This window comes from Erythrolamprus reginae, chromosome 7 (assembly GCF_031021105.1).
Source record: "Erythrolamprus reginae isolate rEryReg1 chromosome 7, rEryReg1.hap1, whole genome shotgun sequence".
In the NCBI taxonomy this organism is placed as follows: domain Eukaryota; kingdom Metazoa; phylum Chordata; class Lepidosauria; order Squamata; family Dipsadidae; genus Erythrolamprus; species Erythrolamprus reginae.
The window spans coordinates 38,706,104-38,726,829 of NC_091956.1; the positions used below are offsets into that span (position 1 = coordinate 38,706,104).

The 20,726-nt window shown below is 43.1% G+C and overlaps 2 protein-coding genes across 7 annotated transcripts in view; both read left to right on the forward strand.

The window, feature by feature from the left end:
- CC2D2A (coiled-coil and C2 domain containing 2A) overlaps positions 1-20,726 on the forward strand; it is a 445,922-nt gene that overhangs the window by 369,300 nt on the left and 55,896 nt on the right. For all 6 annotated transcript variants that reach the window (XM_070757359.1, XM_070757362.1, XM_070757363.1 and 3 more), the window contains 2 exons: positions 503-625; positions 16,969-17,027. In XM_070757359.1, the coding sequence (XP_070613460.1) occupies positions 503-625; positions 16,969-17,027 (182 nt within the window). The remainder of the gene's footprint in view (positions 1-502; positions 626-16,968; positions 17,028-20,726) is intronic.
- Positions 1-20,726, forward strand: part of LOC139170328 (uncharacterized) — a 355,966-nt gene that overhangs the window by 13,677 nt on the left and 321,563 nt on the right. The gene's annotated exons all lie outside the window — the stretch shown is intronic.

Sequence of the window (20,726 nt, forward strand, 5' to 3'; positions counted from 1 at the left end):
TACTTGGGACAGAGCCATTTGCTTTGAGAAATGATGGAGACTCAAAGCTTCATGTGCTTACAAAATGGATGGTTTGAAGCAGAGCTATTGGCACAGCAGAGTCAGATAGAGGCTCTTCCTACTCTGTCCCAATGTTTCTCGACTTGCTTGTGGCTGCACTTAATAAACACCGATACAGGACATTGCGATCGCTTGCTTCTCCCATGCCTCTGCTGCCAATGCTGCTGCGCAAGCCTCCCACGAGCCTCCTGTGAGTCAGGCAGCTGCACACATGTCTGAATCACTTGTTTCTCTCCCCTGCCTCTGCTTCCATGATCAGAATTAACAGTATTTGCAATGTGCCAAGAGGCTGGTGGGCTGCAATTGCTGCCACTACTGACCCCTGCACACTATATGGGTAAAAGAAGCCTCAATAGCTTTGTGGATTCTCTCCAGATCAATTAGTTCTAAATTACTGCTGCATAACAGAGATAATACTTAAAGAAGTTTTTTTCCCTCTTAGGTTTGGTTTAATATTCAACAGTATGATTCCCCGCCAAGAATAAATTTTGATATCAATAAAACCAAATTTTGGAAACCTTTCTTTTCTAGAAGTTTACCATTCCCTGGTCTCACAAGTGTTCAGGTAAAGGAACTTTTATTCTGATGTTATTAGAACTATTGAGAAATGTATCCTGTCTTTTTCTTAGAAATTCAGATTAAGGTAGCTTATTAGGAGGAGGGCATCTTCTTTAGTTTTATTCCTTTAAAAGCAATTCTGTAAAGTGTTTTGGGATGAAAGCTCCTTTAACCCAGCACAGTTCTCTCTATGTATATTTTCATAGTACAGGTAGTCCTTGCTTATTGACAGGTTGTTCAGGGACTATTCTAAAATGCAGCAATGCTGAAAAGAGATGTACAACCAGTCCTGAAATTGGGGCTGTTGCAGCATCTTCACTATCATATGATCAACATTTGGCCATTTGGCAACCAGTGTGCAATCATGTTGGTTGTAGTGTCCTGTGATCATCATTTGTGATCTTCTCTGAAAACTTTCCATGAGCAAAGTCAATAGGGAAGCTAGCAGGAGGTTGCAAATCAGTCACACGACATTCCGCTTGATGGCCATGGATTATTTGGTCAGCATCTGCATTGGAACTGATCTCCTAAATCAGGCATCATGTGACATTCCACTTTATGATTATATCACTGGGCAACAGAGTTGCTGGTTCCAATTGTCATCCATAAGCAAGGTCTACCTATATCTGAAATTGCTGAAAGGGGATAATATAAATAAATGGCTTTAGTATTTTAGTACCATAAATAGTATATGCTTTGCTTATTATTTGTGTTGTTTGTAATACTATGTTGCAAGCATGGAATGTCAGAGTTTAGCTGTAGAGTTATTACACCAAGTGATTAAGTACCGGTAGTAGTAGTTTTATTCATTTACTATAATAGTAGCTATATTAGACTAGATTCTGTAGTTTTTGGAAGTAGTTAGCCCTTGCCTTCTTCCTAACACTGAGAGTGATGTTTTAACCACTAGACCAAACTGGTTCCAATTCTTTTTGATTGATTTCTGTCCCCACCCACCTTAAGTAAGTATCTTTTCCTAATTTGATCCATTCATTCTACACCCTGGTGCCCTAATAGTAGTTCCACTCAACTACTATAGTTGTAGTTATATTACACTAGGCTCTGCAGTTTTCATGCCAACATTTTTGGAAGTAGTTAGCTTTTGCCTTCTTCCTAGGGCTGAGAGTGGTGTTTTAACCACTAGATCAAACTGGTTCCAATTCTTATTGATTTCTGTCCCTATTCACCTTGAGTAAGTACCTTCTGCTCATTTGATCCATTCATTCTACACCTTAGTGCCCTCTAGTTTTGTTATTATAGTCAAAGTCAAAGCTGACTCCTGGTGACTATGTAGTGAGGTCCTTGCAGTTTTCTTAGCAGTGCCCTTCACTACTTCTTCCAGTTAGCTTTGTGCTAGACTCTTTATATATATACAGTGGTACCTTCTCCTACAAACGCCTCTACTAACGAACTTTTCGAGAGATGAACCCGGTGTTTAAGATTTTTTTTGCCTCTTCTTCTGAACTATTTTCACCTTACGAACCCGAGCCGCTGCCGCTGGGATTCCCCACCTCCGGACTTCCGTTGCCAGCCAAAGCGCCCGTTCTTGCGTTGCTGGGATTCCCCTGAGGCTCCCCTTGCTGGGATTCCCTTCATTTTTGCCGGCGCTGCTTTGAATCCCAGCAAGGAGAGGCTCAGGGAAATCCCAGCAATGCAAGAACAGGCGCTTCATCTGGCAACAGAAGTTTGAAGGCAGAGAGTCCCAGCGAGGGGAGGCTCAGGGGAATCCCAGCAATGCAAGAATGGGCGCTTCGGCTGGCAATGGAACTCCGGAGGCAGGGATTCCCAGCGGTGCAAGGCAAAAGGGGTGAATTTTGGGGTTGCACACATTATTTGCTTTTACATTGATTCCTATGGGGAAAATTGTTTCTTCTTATGAACTTTTCTACTTATGAACCTCGTCACGGAACGAATTAAGTTTGTAAGACGAGATACCACTGTATATATTTATTGATTTTATAATGTAAAACACACACAACATATAACAAGTGTTCAGTGATTAGTACCTGCCACCACACAACATTCATACCCCTCCACCAAAATTGTGCTAGACTCTAGCCTGGTGCCTTAAACCATTTAACCAAATTGGCTGTCTTAAGTAGTAGTTTAGATTTTAAAATGCACATGGCAAGTGTTCTTTATGAAACAGAAGTGTCAATTAAATCTGTAAAAACACATTTAAACATGTAAAAAAGATAAATAAACAACTAGAGCTGCTCATCATAAAGATATATAAGTTTAGTAGGCGTGGTCAGCGCCTCGGTGGTAGTGGCGGTTCTCTCTTGCGGAGAATCGCCAAATCCCCACTGTTTGGGAATGCCAATTCAGTTTGAATCAGCCCAAACCTCCCTGAAGGGGAAGGGGAAGAAGGGGACTTGGTTTGGTCCCTGTTTGGGGTCGGCAAACCCCAGGGTTGACCAGACCTGGCGCCTCCACCATCAGCGGTGCGAAGGCGGCTAGCCGCCATTAGCCGAGGAGACTTCGTGCTAGAAAGAGTTGCTTGAAGAATTGGAAGTCATCCGGAAAGAAAAGGGAATGTAAGTTTTTGTGCTGGAGTTGTGATAAGGAGAATTGACTGCTAATTTGCTGGAGGGAAAAAATCTTTTTGTTACTTTTTGTTTATGGATTATGAGAAAATGAGTTCAAGGAATTGGGGAGAGTGGCTAAATGGATACTTTAATTGCTGTTTTTCATTTCAAATGGAACTAGAAGTTAACGTCTAAAAACCATCTTGGAAGAATATTGGTGAATTTGTAAAAACGCACAGCTAATTTTCTTTTATATATACAGTGGTACCTCATGATACGAAGCCCTCGTCTTACGAACAACCTGAGATACAAACCCGGGGTTCAGAAACTTTTTGCCTCTTCTTACGAACTTTTTTCTTCCTATGAACCCACTGCCGCCGCTGCCAAGAAGCCCCACCGCCCGGCTGTCGCTTTTTGAAACAGCCGGGGGGCTTCCCAGTGTCCTCCTGAACCCGAACACCAAACCAAACTTCCGGGTTTGGCGTTCGGGAGGCCGCCGAGAAGCCCCCCGGCTGTTTTAAAAGGTGACAGCCAGGCGGCGGGGCTTCCCAGCGGCCTCCCGAACCCGAACTTTTGCCGAACTTCCGGGTTTGGCGTTCGGGAGGCCGCTGAGAAGCCCCGCCGCCTGGCTGTCACCTTTTAAAACATCCGGGGGGGGGTGTTCTTGGAGACCTCCCAAACGCCAAACCCGGAAGTTTGGCAAAAGTTCGGGTTCGGGAGGCCGCTGGGAAGCCCTGCCGCCTTTTAAAACAGCCGGGGGGCTTCCCAGCAGCCTCCTGAACCCGAACGCCAAACCCGAACTTCCGGGTTCTGCATTCGGGAGGCCACTGAGAAGCCCCCCGGCTGTTTTAAAAGGTGGGGCTTCCCAGCGGCCTCCCGAACGCCAAACTCGGAAGTTCGGGTTTGGCGTTCGGGTTCAGGAGGCTGCTGGGAAGCCCCTCAGCTGTTTTAAAAGGTGACAGCCAGGTGGCGGGGAGTTGCCACGGAAGTTGCCACAGATAAAGATTGGTCTCCTGATTGCCAGGGGCAATCATTGTCCCCCTCGGTGATGCCCTCTCCTGGATTCAGACCCAAGAGGCCAGGGCCATCCAGCCAGTCCTTGTTCATGCCCGCTAGTTCTCCAGCCGGCCTACATGTCCCATCAGCCACCTTTATCCCTGCAGCTGTGGGATTTTGAACCCAACTGGATATCTGGCAGGGCCTTCTCCCGATGCTCCAGGAAATTGTGGCAAATGCTTAATCCCAAGGCATGGCTGCGGGAGTGCAGCAAAATAGTTATCAACCTCGCCAAGCCCAACAGAGGAACCTGTGGTCTGCACGACCTCCACCCCCATCAGGATTGGGGTTCCTGGCTGAGGAAATGCCACTGATTGATGAGGGCAGTGACCGGAACAACAACTTATCCAAGGATGAGACAGTTCCAGAACAACCATCACTGCCAGGTCTTTTTAATCAATCATTGTTCAGAATTCTGCTTCACAAGGCAAAGCAGATTGTGGACTTGCCAAGCATAGCCAAGCCCACTGGCACGGTGGAAACACCCAGGCCTTCAACAACATTGTTCAAGGAGCCTACTAAGGAATCTGACCACATCCCATCTTTGGAGATTTTTGTGGGAAATATAAAACGTCCTTGGCAATATCCAGCAGCGGCCCAGGGCCCCTCCATGCTGGAAAGAAGTTTCTATACCTTTGATGACGAGACGGAAGCTTTACTACAATTTCCACCTGTTGACAAACCAATGGCAACCTTGGTGTCAAGCGCCTTGGTACCATTTGAGACATCAGATAGTCTCAAACTGGAGGACAAGAAGGTGGAAATTTTGCAGAGAAAGACGCACCAAATGGCCAGTTGGAGCCTACGCGCAGCCTCAGCAGCGTCCTTTTTCAATAGGGCAGCTATCATGTGGATCCAAGAGATGTAGGCAAGATTGGGGCCGGAGGATGCCCACATGAGACAGGATTTGAACAAGCTAATGGCTATGGCAGAATTCTGTGCAGATGCCTCCTTACACACGGCTAAGTTTTCATCCAGAAGTATGGCTGCCACATTGGCTTCGTGACGCCTTTTGTGGTTACATAATTGGCAAGTGGACACAAAGTCAAAATGGCAATTGGCCTCTTCACCGTTTCAGAGCTCCAAGTTATTTGGGGAGGCACTGGAACCCGTCCTTATAGAGGACAAAGACAAGCGGAAGGTCCTCCCCAAGGCCTACAAGCGGCAAGAGCATTGAGCTGCCCCCTATTACCAGAGACAGCCATTTCGTTGGGACTCTTCCTCAGGCATGGCTCAGCCATCAAGGTTGTATTTGTCAAGATTATAAATCATCGATCACAGTCCGCGTGAGCTGCAACAGATGTAATCTGGAGGTCGATGGATGAAATAACAGAAAAGCTTCAAAACGAAGTTACTTTTATTAATGGGAAAACAATAATAAATAAATGAGTTTTGCCTGATCACAGGCTTTCATGCACGTCTACATGGCGTGTGTATCTCGAAGTGTAGCCCTTTTGTTGATAGCTTTTAGCCAAGGTAGGTTTGTAGGCAGACGACATGGGTCTGGGTCTAGTGTGCAGGAGCCCTTCTTCTTCAGTTAGCATCTTACAGAGTCTTTGTGTAGTTCTTTGGACCAGTGGCATGCTGAATTTATGATTGCAGTGTTGACTTGCAAATGATCGATATTATAGCCATGCTCCATTAAGTCTTTGTGCATTGCTAACAGCTTAGACAAATGTGGAGCAATTTCTTCCCCAGGCTTTAATTTTGCTGAATGAAAGTCAGAGATTAAAAGGAAAGTGCCTTCTTCTGAGACTGGCCTGAACAGCTCATCCAGGGACTCTAAAAGTTCTCCTGCAGTAATATCATGTGGGTATCTTACTGATAAATCAGAATCCAAGGACATGAGAATAAGAAGAGTGGCTCTTATATCTGCTTCCCTTTCTTCCTCATTCCATTGCCTAATTGGAGGATCAAATGCCATATGATCCACCTGCTGAGTGAGCAAAATCAATCTCATCTGGTGTAGCCAGGTCTTGTAATTGTGTCCATTACTTTTTAATTTTGACTCTCCTTTCAGGTTTGCTAAGGTGATTGCTTGCCTTGTAGATGCAGCTGGCAGGGCTGCTGGTTGTTGCACTTGTGGTGCAGGAACCAATGGCAATTGGACAGGCTGAGGGGCCTGGACCGACTGTGGCAGATGAACTAGCAGGGAGGGTTGCCTTTGTCACTGTGCGGGACAAGCTGGAACTTGTGAGCATTGGTCCCTTTGCATCTGTGCAGCTAGAGGTGCCTGGGATGCTTGTGATTTAACAGCAGATTGATTATCATTTTCTTTCTTTGATTCTGGACTCTCTGAAGGAAATCATTCATTTTAGGTGTAGGTTTAAACTTGAAATCATGCAATCCACTAGAGGCCGCTGCAGTATAACTTTCTGCAGCTGCTTGGGTAAAAGTAGCCCCCCTTCTTAGGGCCTCTTGAGGAATTTCCTTGCTTTGAGAGATGGCCGCATAACTTTTGCTATCTCTTAGCGCATGCTCAGATTGGATGTCTATATCAGTAGACAAAGACATTCCTTTCCTTGTAAACGTGGCCTCTTCATACTGGGCATACTCAGACTTATTAATGGAGATAAGTCCAACCTGATCTTTTAAAAGTTTCATTTGCATTTCTTTAAGTTCCCTTAATTGCTTTCTATAGACACTTAAATCATCCATGTAATAATCATGTATAGCCTTTTGTTTTAAAGTTATTGAATTTCCAAGACTATCAAGGTATGTGCATTAAGACTGCAAATCCTGAATTTGGTTTTCGCAATGCGCAATTGTGGCTTCAATTCTGTCTAAATCAGAAAGTGATTCTCTGCTCCTGATGCAGCTTTGAGATCTGTTATCATCACAATGCTTAGTTTTAGCCTTTGCTTTCAAAGGGAGCTGTGAGGATTGAGCGCTTGGAGATTGAGAGCGGACAAGAGTACATTCCTCTATGTCACATTCCTCACTAGATTTATGGCTTAAGTGCTCTGAAATCCTTTCGGTCGTTTGACCCATTAAGGTTTCCTCCCCTTCTTTTAATAAGTAAGTATGGGAACTTACGGTTTGCTGAGGGGCTGCCAGCTCTTCTGTTTGGAGAGATCTTTGCTCTGCCATGATGAAGTTTCTTTTCTCTTCAGATACGTGGATGAGATCTTTTAGCCCTTGAAATTGTTCATTTGATATCTCATCAATGAAGGATTGGGAAAATAACTTCTTCCTCCATTTGGCCGGCATTACAATGAGCACGGTAGCTATTATTAGGAGTGAACCATCGACTGCTTACCATGTCAAGATTATAAATTATCGATCACAGCCCGCGTGAGCTGCAACAGATGTAATCCAGAGGTCGATGGATGAAATAACAGAAAAGCTTCAAAACAAAGTTACTTTTATTAATAGGAAAACAATGAATGAGTTTTGCCTGATCACAGGCTTTCACGCATGTCTACATGGCTAGAAAGTTAAAACAAGATGGAGATTTTCCTCCTTCTTCCCCAAACTGAGAGGAAGTGACTAGACAGGATTTACATTAAAATGGGCAGAGCTAAATTAACATACATGGAGTTAACTATTTAATTACTGAATGTCTCTGAATGTCTCTGGAGCTGTCAATACACAGCGTGACAGTATTCCCAGGGCCAATACAACCAGTCATATTTCCCCCGACATGCCTTTTATCAAAATTGTGGACAAGATCCTGGCGGAACGGGTGGAGGTACTATTAGTAGCACCTCACTGGCCCCACCGCCCTTGGTTCTCAGACCTAGTAGGGCTATCAATCTTTCCACCATGGAGGATCCCAGATGGTCTGATCTCCCTCAGTCGGGTTTGTCTTACATCCAGAACCCCAATGGTTACAGTTAACTGTCTGGAACTTGAGGGGGACAGACTGAGAAATCATCAACTTCTGGATGAAGTGATGTCTATGATGCAGGCTGCCCGTCGCCCATCTACGATGAGGATTTATCAAACAACGTGGTCTCCCTTCTGTAACTTCTGCAATAAACAACAGATAGATCCCCAAGGCTCTCCTTTGATTTATTGATTGGATTTGTATGCCACCCCTCTCTGGAGACTCGGGGCGGCCAACAGCAATAATAAGACAGCATATAACAATAATCCAATACTAAAAACAATTAAAAACCCATTATAATAAAAAACCAAACATACATACAGACATACCATGCATACAATTGTAAAGGCCTAGGGGGAAAGAGTATCTCAATTCCCCCATGCCTGGCGGCAGAGGTGGGTTTTAAGTAGCTTACGAAAGGCAAGGAGGGTGGGGGCAATTCTAATCTCTGGGGGGAGTTGGTTCCAGAGGGCCAGGGCCGCCACAGAGAAGGCTCTTCCCCTGGGTCCCGCCAAGCGGCATTGTTTAGTTGACAGGACCCGGAGAAGACCCCCTCTGTGGGACCTCTGTGGGATTCGTGCAGCAGAAGGCGGTCCCTGAGATAATCTGGTCCAGTGCCATGAAGGGCTTTATAGGTCATAACCAACACTTTGAATTGTGACCGGAAACTGATCGGCAACCAATGCAGACTGTGGAGTGTTGGTGTAACATGGGCATATTTGGAAAAGCCCATGATTGCTCTTGCAGCTGCATTCTGCTTTATCTGAAGTTTCCGAACACTTTCCCTAGTCCTGGAGTTCCTCCAATTGGGTCTTGAAAAAGGATTGGCCCCAAACACTCTGAGAAGACAAGTGGCGGCTATTTCAATGATTCTGAAAAAAGAACATGGCCATCCATTGTCGCACCACCCGTGGATTAGAGACTTCCTCCAGGGGGCTTCTAACAAGCACCCGGCAACTGTTTATTGTTTTCCCACTTGGGATCTCTCGCTAGTTTTACAAGCTCTTACCGGACCTCCCTTTGAACCCCTGAGGACAATTTCGCTTCATTTCTTGACAATCAAGACTGCCTTTCTTGTGGCAATAACATCAGCCCGTCGGGTGTCTGAGCTTTCAACCCTTTCAGTATGCTCGGATCTTTGCATTTTCCATCCAGACAGAGTCATCTTACGTCTGGACCCATTCTTCATTCCAAAGGTCAATACCATCTTTCATAGAAGACAAGACCTTGTGATACCAGATTTCTGTTCTCACGGTAATCACCCTTCAGAGCTTAGATGGCACAAGGTGGATGCTCGAAGGGCATTAAAGATTTATGTTAGACGGACTGGATCCTTTAGAAGATCCGAGGTGCTCTTTGTATCCTTTTCCCAATCCAAGATGGGTCTCAAAGTATCTTCTCAGACGCTAAGCTGTTGGCTTCGGAGCTGCATTGTGGAAAACTACAAAGCAAGTGCCTGTTCCCACCAACAGGGATTACGGCCCATTCTACTCAGAGCACGGCCACCTCGGCCACATGATCGACTCAGGCGTCCATAGAGGACATTTGTAGAGCGGCCACCTGGTCAGCACCATCGACATTTATACAACATTAAAGAACTGATTCCTTTGCTTCGGCGGAAGCATCATTCGGGAGGCGAGTTCTGCAGAGGGTGTGCGCTTCTCCTGCGCCCCTGCTTCAGCCTGTTCCCTCCCATGGATCCTAAACTTGGGTATATCCCATGTTGGACTCTCCTTCCAGTGCAGGGGAGAAGGACCGTTGTACCTACCTGAACGGTCTTCTCAGTGCACTGGAAGGAGAGTCCAAACCCTCCCGGCTTTTTGGGCCTAGGGGCGTGTACAGTTCAGCCCAGTTGCTATTGATGTTATAAATAAAGTTGTTGGTTTACCTTTACTATTGCCTTCGTTTTTCAAAACTGAGCTACTGGGGCATCTAGGGGGCGGTACCTCATTAATATGTTAATATAAACTCAGTCCCTAGAGGAATTACCCATTTTGGACTCTCCTTTCAGTGCACTGAGAAGACCGTTCAGGTAGGTACAACGGTCCTTTAAGCAGCTGGACAAAATTAGTCATTACTTTCATTACTTACATGAAGGAGATGGAGGAATTAAGAGAAATAAGAGACTTGTGGATGGGCTTCGTTTGGAGATTTCTGAGGATATTAAAGGTTTCCACCATGAAATGAGATCAATAATTGACATTGGAATTGGATCTGGAATAGGATTACAAATTGGAGATGGCAAAGAGGACACTGATAACAATGGAATTGCAACAGGAAAAGCAGAAGAACATGAAGTGGAAATAGAAGATGTACCTGAACAAGATGGTCTTGAAATATTTAAAGAGACAATCACTGAATGTGAAAATAATAACAATTTTGGGATTAAGGGTGGAACTATTGGGGGATATATTATATATCCTTTGGATGGTATATGGTTACATGCTGAGATGGAACAAGAGAAACCTGGGGATAAAATTATAGAAATTTCTGAAAAATGTTTGGTAGATGAAGTTATCAATGTCCACATCCTAAATGATGAGTATATTAAGTTAAGCACTGGCAAGGGAAGTTATAAGCAAGGCTATCAGGTTTTGTCATTTTTAAAAGGAATGGGAATTAAAGATTGGGAATCTACAAAGGGTGATCTTTTAAGGGGGACTTTCTGTATAAAGAAGAGATGGGTGAGGAAGAAGAAGAAGAAGAAAATTAAAATGAAAAATAAAAAGAAGCGATATAAAAAGATGGGAGAGACAGATATTAAATACAGTGGTACCTCATGATACGAACCCCTCGTCATACGAACTTTTCGAGATACAAACCCAGGGTTCGGAATTTTTTTGCCTCTTCTTATGAACTTTTTTCACCTTACGAACCTGCCGCTGGCCGCTGGGATGCCTCGCCTCCAGATTTTCGTGGCAAGCCATGCACCAGTTTTTGCGATCCTGGGATCCCCTGAGGCTCCCCTCCATGGGAAACCCCACCTCCTAACTTCTGCGTTTTTGCAATGCTGTAGGGAAATCCCAGGAGGGGAATCCCAGGATCGCAAAAACCGGCAGAGTAGGGGGGACAAAAACAGGAAGAAAAGACTCATGGAGCTCAAGAGAGGAGAAAGGTGTGGGGGAGATGAGCAGAGTGGGGTGGGCAAAAACGAGAAGAAAAGACTCATGGAGCTCAAGGGAGGAGAAAGGTGTGGGAGAGATGAGGAGAGTGGGGTGGGCAAAAACGGGAAGAAAAGACTCATGGAGCTCAAGGAAGGAGAGAGGTTGGGTGGGAGATGGGGAGAGTGGGGTGGTCAAAAACGGGAAGAAATGACTCATGGAGCTCAAGAGAAGAGAAAGGTGTGGGGGAGATGAGCAGAGTGGAAGGAGACAAAAACGGGAGGCAGGGACTCATGGAGCTCAAGAGAGGCTCTTTTCACTTTGCTTCGTTGGAACTCCCTCCCCCCACTCCGTTCCCCTCAGCTTTGTCTGGACACTGCTTTTTTTTTTAAGCCTTAATATTTTGGATTCTCCTAATGGGCATGCATTATTGGCTTTTCCATTGATTCCTATGGGAAACATTGTTTCATCTTACAAACTTTTCACCTTATGAACCTTGTCCTGGAACCAATTAAGTTCGTAAGACAAGGTATTACTGTATAGACAAGGAAAGGGGCTCTTTGAAAATGGCTGATTGTATTCAGAATATTTTATAATAGTTTTTTTTAATTCTAGTACCGTAATTACTTTTAGATTCATTTAGCAGATGTAGATTTATGAATTTGGACAAAATTTATAAGTAAATAAGTAAATTAAATACATTAAGGTGATTTAAATAGGTTTATTTTAGATTTTTAAGGATTGTTTAATTTGGATAAATGCTTAATGGGGTTTATGGATTTGAAAATTAAAATATCTGTTTTTATTGCTTAATTTTAGTTTATTAAGAGGGGTTTGATGAAATACAATAATGGCATAATAATAGGTAATGAATTTAAATGTTTGCACTTGTTTGTTTCTTAAACTGATAAAGTATATAATTTTCATATTGATAAAACTAGATATAAGGATTTTTAGTTTTGTTTTTGAGATTTTTACTATAAAGTTAAGCGCTGTTAAGCGAAGATATAAACAAGGTTAATAGATTTTGTCTTTTTAAAAAGGCCTGAGAATTAAAGAGTGGGAATTTGCAAAGAAAATATATTTAAGGGGGACTTTTTACGTAGAGAAGAGATGGGTGAGGAAGAAGAAGAGTAATATGAAAATGAAAAATAAAAAGAAACTATAAAAGACAGGAGAGACAGATATTAAATATAGATGAGGAAAAAGGCTATTTGATAATTGTCTGATTGTATTTTGAATAGTTTATAATTTATATTATTTTATAATAGCTTTTTTTAATCTTAGTAGTTACTTCTTGATCCAATTAGTAGTAGTAGATTTATGAATTTGGATTTATAACTAAATAAGTAATTGGAATATATTAAGGTGACCTGGTAGGCTTAATTTCGACTTTTAAGGTTTGTTTAATTTGGACTAGTGTGTTAAATGGGGTTTATAGATTTGTAAATCAAAATATTTGTTTTTACTGCTTAATTTCAGCTTATGAAATTAAGGGGCTTAATGAAATATCAAGGGGCTTGATGAAATATAATAATGGCATAATAATAAGTAGTAATGTAAAGTAGTAATAATAATAAGTAATGAATTTAAATGTTTGTATTTATTTGTTTTTTAAAATGATAAAGTATATAATTTTTACATAGATAAGTTTAGATATAAGGGTTTTTAGTTTGTTTTGAGATTTTTACTAGAGGGAAGAAGGCACTATGGCTATGAAATTAAGATTATAAGATCCGAAGGATTTAGATTTTACACATAGTTTAAGGAATATTAACAATGAACTTAATTAGACATTAATTGAGATTTATCTGGATGATGAAATTAGAAAGAAAGGTATAAGGGGTGTGTGATGATAACCGAAATCAAAAAGACAGGATTTAAGAATGTATAATCTGATTATACAAGATGTACTAGTCAAAAACTATTTTATTATAGCAAAAGAGAAAGTGTATGATTTTTTTGTATTATATGATGTGGAAGAAATTTTTTTTTAAAAAAAAATTACTCTGAAAAAAGATATGCAAGTTTAATCCTTTTCTGAATATAGTAAATATTTTTCCAACTAATTGGTTTGGCTGCACTGTGGAAGACAAGAAGCTGATCACACAAGTAAAAGCCAATTTGGTCTTGTGGTTCATGTGGAAGTGAGAAAAGTTGAATTCTAGTCCTGTCCCAGGTACAAAACCAGCTGGCTGACCTAAGCTCCCAGAATTAGGAAGCAGGCAATAGCAAATCAATTCAGGATATCTTGCCAAGGAAACTGCAAAGATGTATCAATGACGTCTCTAGAACCTAATACTGACTACAAGGCAAAAGAACAAGAATAACAGAATTGTAAGGGAGGTTAGGGGTGGTTTTCTAGTCCAACCCACTGCTCAAGTAGGAGACCCTATGCCTGTGATGATGAACCTATGGCAGGCGAACCACAAGTGGTACATAGAGCCATATCAGTGGGCATGCGAGCTCAGGTCTGGCACGCATGCATGCACCAACCCACTGATTTTCAGGCCTTCTGATCTGATTGGGAGTCGGGAAACAGCCTGTTTCCAGCCACTGGACGGGGTAGAGAAAGCCCACCTTTTGCTCTCCCCAAGCTCCAGAGCCTTTCTAGGAGCCTGGGGAGGGCAAAAATGGCCTCCTCCAACCCCCAGAGGCCCTCCCGAGGCCAGAAATGGTGTGGAAGACCATTTTTGCCCTCCTCAGGCACCTAGAAAGGCTCTGGAGCCTGGAGAGAGTGAAAAACAGGCATGCCATTGCGTGCCGAGAGCAGTTGGGGAGGGGGCTTATGCATGCATGCACAGGGGAACGCATGGAATTATGGGCATGCATGCAACCCCCCCCCCCCCCCCATGTACCTGCCCTTTTGGCATGCAAACCAAAAACAGGGTGTCCAGCAAACCGAGAAACAGGGAATTATCAGGGGAATCAGCAGTTCGGGGAATATCAGGGAATTATCAGGGAATTCGTGAAAAAAACTGAATAAATCATGGGGGAGGGGGAACAAACTGTATTAAAATGTTTAAAAGTCAGGGAAAAATCATGTAAAATAAAACAACTGGATTGTTCTGCCTGGCAGAGTCAAGCAAAAATGACTGTGGCAACAACTTGCTTCCTTAGCTACCCATATTCCTCCATGGCTTAGCTGTTTGGTATGACATCATCTATGACCATGCCTTAACTAGATCACAAGTTACAGAGAAATGTCAGGGAAATACCAGGGAATTTCAAAATGCTTCCCCGCTGGACACCCTGAAAAAACTTCACCATCACTGCCCTTTACTATTTCACACAAATAACTCTCCCAAACTACTGAAGGCAAATCGTTCCACTGGTTAATTATTCTCACTGTCAGAAAATTTCTCCTTAGTTCTCAGCTGTTTCTCTCCTTGGTTAGTTTCCAATCATTGCTTCTTGTCTTGCCCTCTGGTGCTTTGGAAAATAGATTGACTCCCTCTTTGTAGCAGCCTTTCAAATATTGGAACACAGCTATTATGTCACCTGTAGTCTTTTCTAGGCTAGACATACCCAATTCTTGCAACCACTCTTCGTTTTAGCCTTCAGACCATTAATCTTCTTGGCCCACTTTCCAGAGTTTCAGTGATGTTGTGATAAACAAAACTGGAAATAGTATTCCAAGTGTAGTCTTACCAAGATTATAACATGGTACTAATACTACACATGATCTTGATTCTATTCCTGTATTAATGCAATCTAAGATTGCATTGACATTTTTGGCAGCAAAGTACACAATTGGCTCATTTTAAAGATATATTTAATAAATCAGCAGCTAAAAACCAATAACTTAATGGACCCAAACCAGCATGGCTTTATTGAGGGCAAATCTCATTGATTTCTTTGACTATGTCAAAAAGGTGTTGGATGAAGTTGGTGCCGTGGATATTTCCTAACTGGACTTCAGCAAAGCCTTTGATACGGTTCCACATAAAGAGCTGATAGATAAATTAGTGTAGATTGGACTTAATCCCTGGATAGTTCAGTGGATTTGCAGCTGGCTGAAACATAGATATCAGAGGGTAGTTGTCAATGGCAAGTATTCTGAGCAGAGACTGGTTACAAGCAGTGTGCCACAAGGTTCTGTTCTGGTTTCCTATTCTTTTCAATATCTTTGTGAGTGACATAGGGGAAGGTTTGGTAGGGAAGGTTTGCCTATTTGCCGATGACTCTGAAGTGTGCAATATGGTTGATATTCCTGGAAGCGTCTGTAATATGGCAAATGATTTAGCTTTACTAGTCAAAGCAATGGAAACTGCAGTTTAATGTTTCCAAATGTAAAATAATGTGCTTGGGCAAAAGGAATCCTCAATCGGAGTATTGTATTGGCAGTTCTGTGCTAGCAAAAACTTCAGAATAGAAGGATTTAGGGGTAGTGATTTCTGACAGTCTCAAAATGAGTGAACAGTGCAGTTAGGGGGTAGAGAAAGCAAGTAGAATGCTTGGCTGCACAGCTAGAGGTATAACAAGCAGGAAGAGGGAGATTGTGATCCCACTGTATAGAGTGCTGGTGAGACCATATTTGGAATACTGTGTTCAGTTCTGGAGGCCTCATCTACAAAAAGATATTGATAAAATTGAACGGGTCCAAAGATGGGCTACAAAAATGGTGGAATGTCTTAAGCATAAAACCTATCAGAAAAGACTTAATGAACTCAATCTGTATAGTCTGGAGGACAGAATGGAAAGGGGGGACATGATCGAAACATTTAAATATGTTAAAGGGTTAAATAAGTTTCAGGAGAGAAGTGTTTGGGGGAAAGATTAAATGTAACGTGAGAAAATATTATTTTACTGAAAGAGTAGTAGATGCTTGGAACAAACTTCCAGCAGACGTGGTTGGTAAATCCACAGTAACTGAATTTAAACATGCCTGGGGAAAACATATATCTATCCTAAGATAAAATACAGGAAATAGTATAAGGGCAGACTAGATGGACCATGAGGTCTTTTTCTGCCGTCAATCTTCTATGTTTCTATATTGGTTGCTTTATGTAAATATTTATTAAATATCATTTAATGTATTAAATATGTATGTAAATATGTAAAATTGGTTACATATTTATTACATATTTAAATGTGTAATATTTACATATTTAATAGATATTTAATTTTTTTAAAAAAAAAACACAACTCCAATTCTTGCCAAATAGTGAAAGATTTTCCATCAGAACAATGTGCCTATACCACTACCACCCTTCATTTCCCAAACTGGAAATAAGTTTTTTGTGCTTCATATTACACAGGTGAAAGACAAACAGTTTGAATCTAAACATAAACCATATTCTTACACTATAAGACACACCTGACCATAAGACGCACCTAGGTTTAGGGAGGGAATGGAGTACTGATTCCCTGTGAATAGAGAGCACTAAATATGGAGTATCAGTGTAGTGATGGCAGGAGGCAGAGCCTGAGAGGACCACAGATAGGTGTTCTCTCATGTGGCTCTGCCTATTGAGTCCTGCACTGTGGAAAAGAGATAGAAGAGGGCAGTGACAAAGACAGAAGAGGCAGGGTTCAGCTCTTTAAAAGGACCCTGCCACCACAAGTATTTTTTGCTCCGTAACATGCATAGACATTTCTACCCACTTTTTTTTTTTTTGGGGGGGGGGGGGGGGTTGGAGCGAAAAATAGGATAGTTTGATTATCCTGTATAAATTGTTTAAGTAGTATTTAAAATGATTTTAATGTAATTTTTCTTATCCTACATTAATCACTGCAGAACTTGAAAGAATAAAAATTCAGATGAACTTAAAGTGCTATAATATTGAAGTAAATTTCATAAATGCTAAATTACTTCTTTTTCTGATTTTATCAGCCTGAAGAACTCATCTACCAAAATGCAGACAAGGCTGTCGCACTACATTTACAGAACAGGTAATTTGCATTAACAGTAATATTCAAGGGCTGAAAGTTAATACTGCCAATGCTTTAAATTACCAACAGATGGTAGTACTACTGTGCAAGAAGTTGCAATAGGTTTTTTATTCTTTCATTTCACTTGATGGGAGGTTGCTGTGAGAAAAGCTATTGTTGAGTTTTTGATTACTGAAGGGTCTCCTCCAATTGAAAATCACTTCCAAATGCAGATTGTTTATGGGGCCAAAATATAAATAGAATAGAATAGGATTTTATTGGCCAAGTGAGATTGGACACACAAAGAATTTGTCTTGGTGCATATGCTCTCACCGTACATAAAAGAAAAAGATACATTTGTCAAGAATCATGTGGTACAACACTTAATGATTGTCATAGGGGCCAAATAAGCAATGAAGAAACAATCAATATTAATTAAAGGGAGTGAACCAGGAAGAATCTAACTGTATAATCAAGAATAAAGTGGTTGACTTGTGACAACAACCAATATGTATGTATGTATGTATGTATGTATGTATGTATGTATGTATGTATGTATGTATGTATGTGGAAAAGGACCGTGCAGGTCATCAAGTCCAACCCCCTGCTCAAGCAGAAAACCCAACACCACCCCAGCCAGATGGCAGTCCAATTTCCTTTTCAATGGCCTCCACTGGCAGGCCATTCCACTGGTTGATTGCTCTCACCATCAGAAAGTTTTTCCTTATTTCTAGGTTGAATCTCTCCTTGATCACCTTCTATCCGTTGCTCCTGGTTTGGCCCTCTGGTGCCCTGGAAAATAGTGTGACCCCTCTCCTCTCTGTGGCAACCCCTCAAATACCTGTAAACTGCTATCATGGCTCTCCTTTTTGCTAGATTATCCATGCCCAGTCCCTGCAACCTCTCTTCGTATGGCTTGATTTCCATTCCCCTTATCATTGTGGTTGCTCTTTTCTGTACTTCCTCTAGAGCAGGGGTCCCCAAACTTTTTACACAGGGGGCCAGTTCACTGTCCCTCAGACTGTTGGAGGGCCGGACTATAAAAAAAAACTATGAACAAATCCCTATGCACACTGCACATACCTTATTTTAATATAAAAAAACAAAATGGGAATGTACTATTTAGAGGGGGGGGAAGAAGTCTGAAATTCATACATGTTTATGTTTTGTTTTTAATTTTCTTTTGTTAAAATCTGATTGGCTATACAAGGTTTTCTTGGTTTATAGAAAAATGTATAAAAATATTTATAGAAAAATATATAAAGAAAGAAGGAAGCACTTTGGCATAATGGTTAATAAGTTAGAAATATAATTGGTGTTGTACTTTTTGAAGGAACATTAAGGAGGGAACTTAATTGAAAGAAAAGTATGTACCTGGAGGACAACATTAGAAAACAAACTTTTGCAACTTTTTTGATGATTGATATTAGTTACTGACAAAATACTGCATTTTATTCAGGGAAAATTAGATGGTACATTGTATTGTTTGAATGTATGTTGAGAGAAAAATTTAAAAAAATTCCCCCCGCCCCAAAAGTCCTTCCTTCCTCTGCCCCTCCATTCATTTCATTCTTCCTTCCTTCCTTGTTCCCTCCATTTCTTCTTCCTTCCTTCTTCCTTTCCTTCCTTCCTTTTCCCTCCATTTCTCCTTCTTTCCCTCCCTCCTTCCCACTTCTCTCTTCCTTCTCCCTTTTTCCCCTTCTTTCTCATTTGTTTTTTCCCCTCTCCCTCCTTCTTTCCCTCCATCATTTTCTCATTTTTCTCTTTTTCTCTCTCACATTCCCTCCCCCTCTCACTTGTTTTCTCTCCCTCTCTCTCTTGCTTTCTCTCTCTCTCTCTCTCTCTCCTCTTCTTCTCTCTTCCTTCCTCTCTTCTTTTTTTTCCTGCCCTACAACACGCTGCGGGGCAGTTGGCTGCAAGCAGAAGCTCCAAGACGGGACCAAGAGCAGATCTTTCTCGGGGCTGAATTGTTGCAGCCTATGAGGCCGCCTTCGCCTCCGGGCGAAGGGATCTCCTCAGTGGAGAAAGGAAGGAAGCAAGCCAAAGGAAGCTCAGCGCAACAATGACTGGCTGTTGGTCCCTGCGGAGATCTCTTCACCCGAACGGAGGCAGACTCAGAGGCTGCAGCAATTCAGCCCTGAGAAAGACCGGCTCTTGGTCCCTTGAGCCTGCCGCTGCCGCCTCCGTTCAGGCGAAGGGATCTCCGCAGTGGAGAAAGGAAGAAAGCAAGCCAAAGGAAGCTCAGCGCAACGATGACCAGCTGTTGGTCCCTGCGTGTTCTGTCTGGGTGCCCCCAGACTTCAACACCAACTGGAAAAAACAGCCAGACACGCTGGTAAAAACAAAGGCACTTTATAGTTTGAAAAATAAACACAGAGAAAAACCTGTTCTTCCCAACAGGCAGGCTATGAGACTTCACAGCAGAGTCCTGACGGCCAGACAATACCGCAGACTTCTTGCTGGCACACCCACCACTGTAGGGAATAAGACCCACACCTTTTTCCCCCAAGGTTTCAGTATTCAAAGTCACAAACCAGAATTCCAAGACGCCAAAGATCACAGCCAGGTCCCAGGACTCCCAAAGATAATACTCCACAAGCCAGGAAGGGTGGGTCTGCCTTTTCAGCCTTTCCAGAGAGCACCACACCCAAACCCAGCTGTTGCCTCTTTAGTGCTGAAAGTACCTGGCTAATTGTCCCCTTCGTTGTGTTGCTCTTCTCTGCCAGAGATCGATGATTGCTTGTGCATTTTCATCTAAGGAATCCAGGCTTTTTGCTGGGGAGAGCTCCCCCTCGGGGGACTCTGGCTGTCCTCCCTCTCCCTCAGCCTGAGATTCCTCCTCCCCGTCTGCCTGAACCTCCTGTTCCTCATCCTCCCCCTCTGAGCAGGAAGCCGGCAGAGGATCAGCCGTTCCCTGAGGGGCCTCAGACGGAATCACAACACTGTGGAGATCGCCCGAACGGAGGTGGCGGCAGCGGCAGCTTCAAGGGACCAACAGCCGGTCCTCGTTGAGCTGAGCTTCCTTTGGCTTCCTTCGAGGTGGCAGGTGAGCTTTGCAGCTTTGCCTTGAAGGAAGCCAAAGGAAGCTCAGCTCGGGGGCGGGCCTGAAGCAGCCACCGCTGCCTAATCCACCCCGCGCTTCAGCCCGCCGGGGCCAAGTAAGCCAAGGCTAGGCCCATTGCTCCCGGCTCCAAGCGCTGTGCCTGGGCGGCGGGCAAGCATTGGGAGGGCCTCGCCGTCGCCTGGCCGGGGAAAAGCTCCCCTCCCTGCAATCCGGGACAGCGTGGCTGTCAACAAGTTAATGCAAGGGGGGTCATGATGGCTTGTTTACTGCCCCCTCCAGACGCTCTTGCAGGGCTTCCAGACTCCCCGCAGGCAGCGAAGAAACAAAAAAGCAGCACTCTCCCGCTTTCTCTCTCCCTCTCTTTCTTGCATTATTTCTCTCTCTCTCACTCCCTTTCTATGTCTCCCTCTTTCTCTCTCTCTCTCCCTCTCCGCAGCAGACCCCCCCCAACACCAAAAGTGCCCAAACGTGCGCAAACCTCACCGGTGGGGGGGGAAGCAAAAAAGCGGCACTGGAGGGACCAAGACGGTCTGCAGCTGAGCGTCTGGAGGAGGAGGAGGCGGAAAGCCAGGGGGCAGGGAGGAAAGCAATTGGCCAATTTCTTTCTCGCCTTTAGGGAGAGGAACTGTTGCTGCTCTGCCATAGGGTGCTTTCCT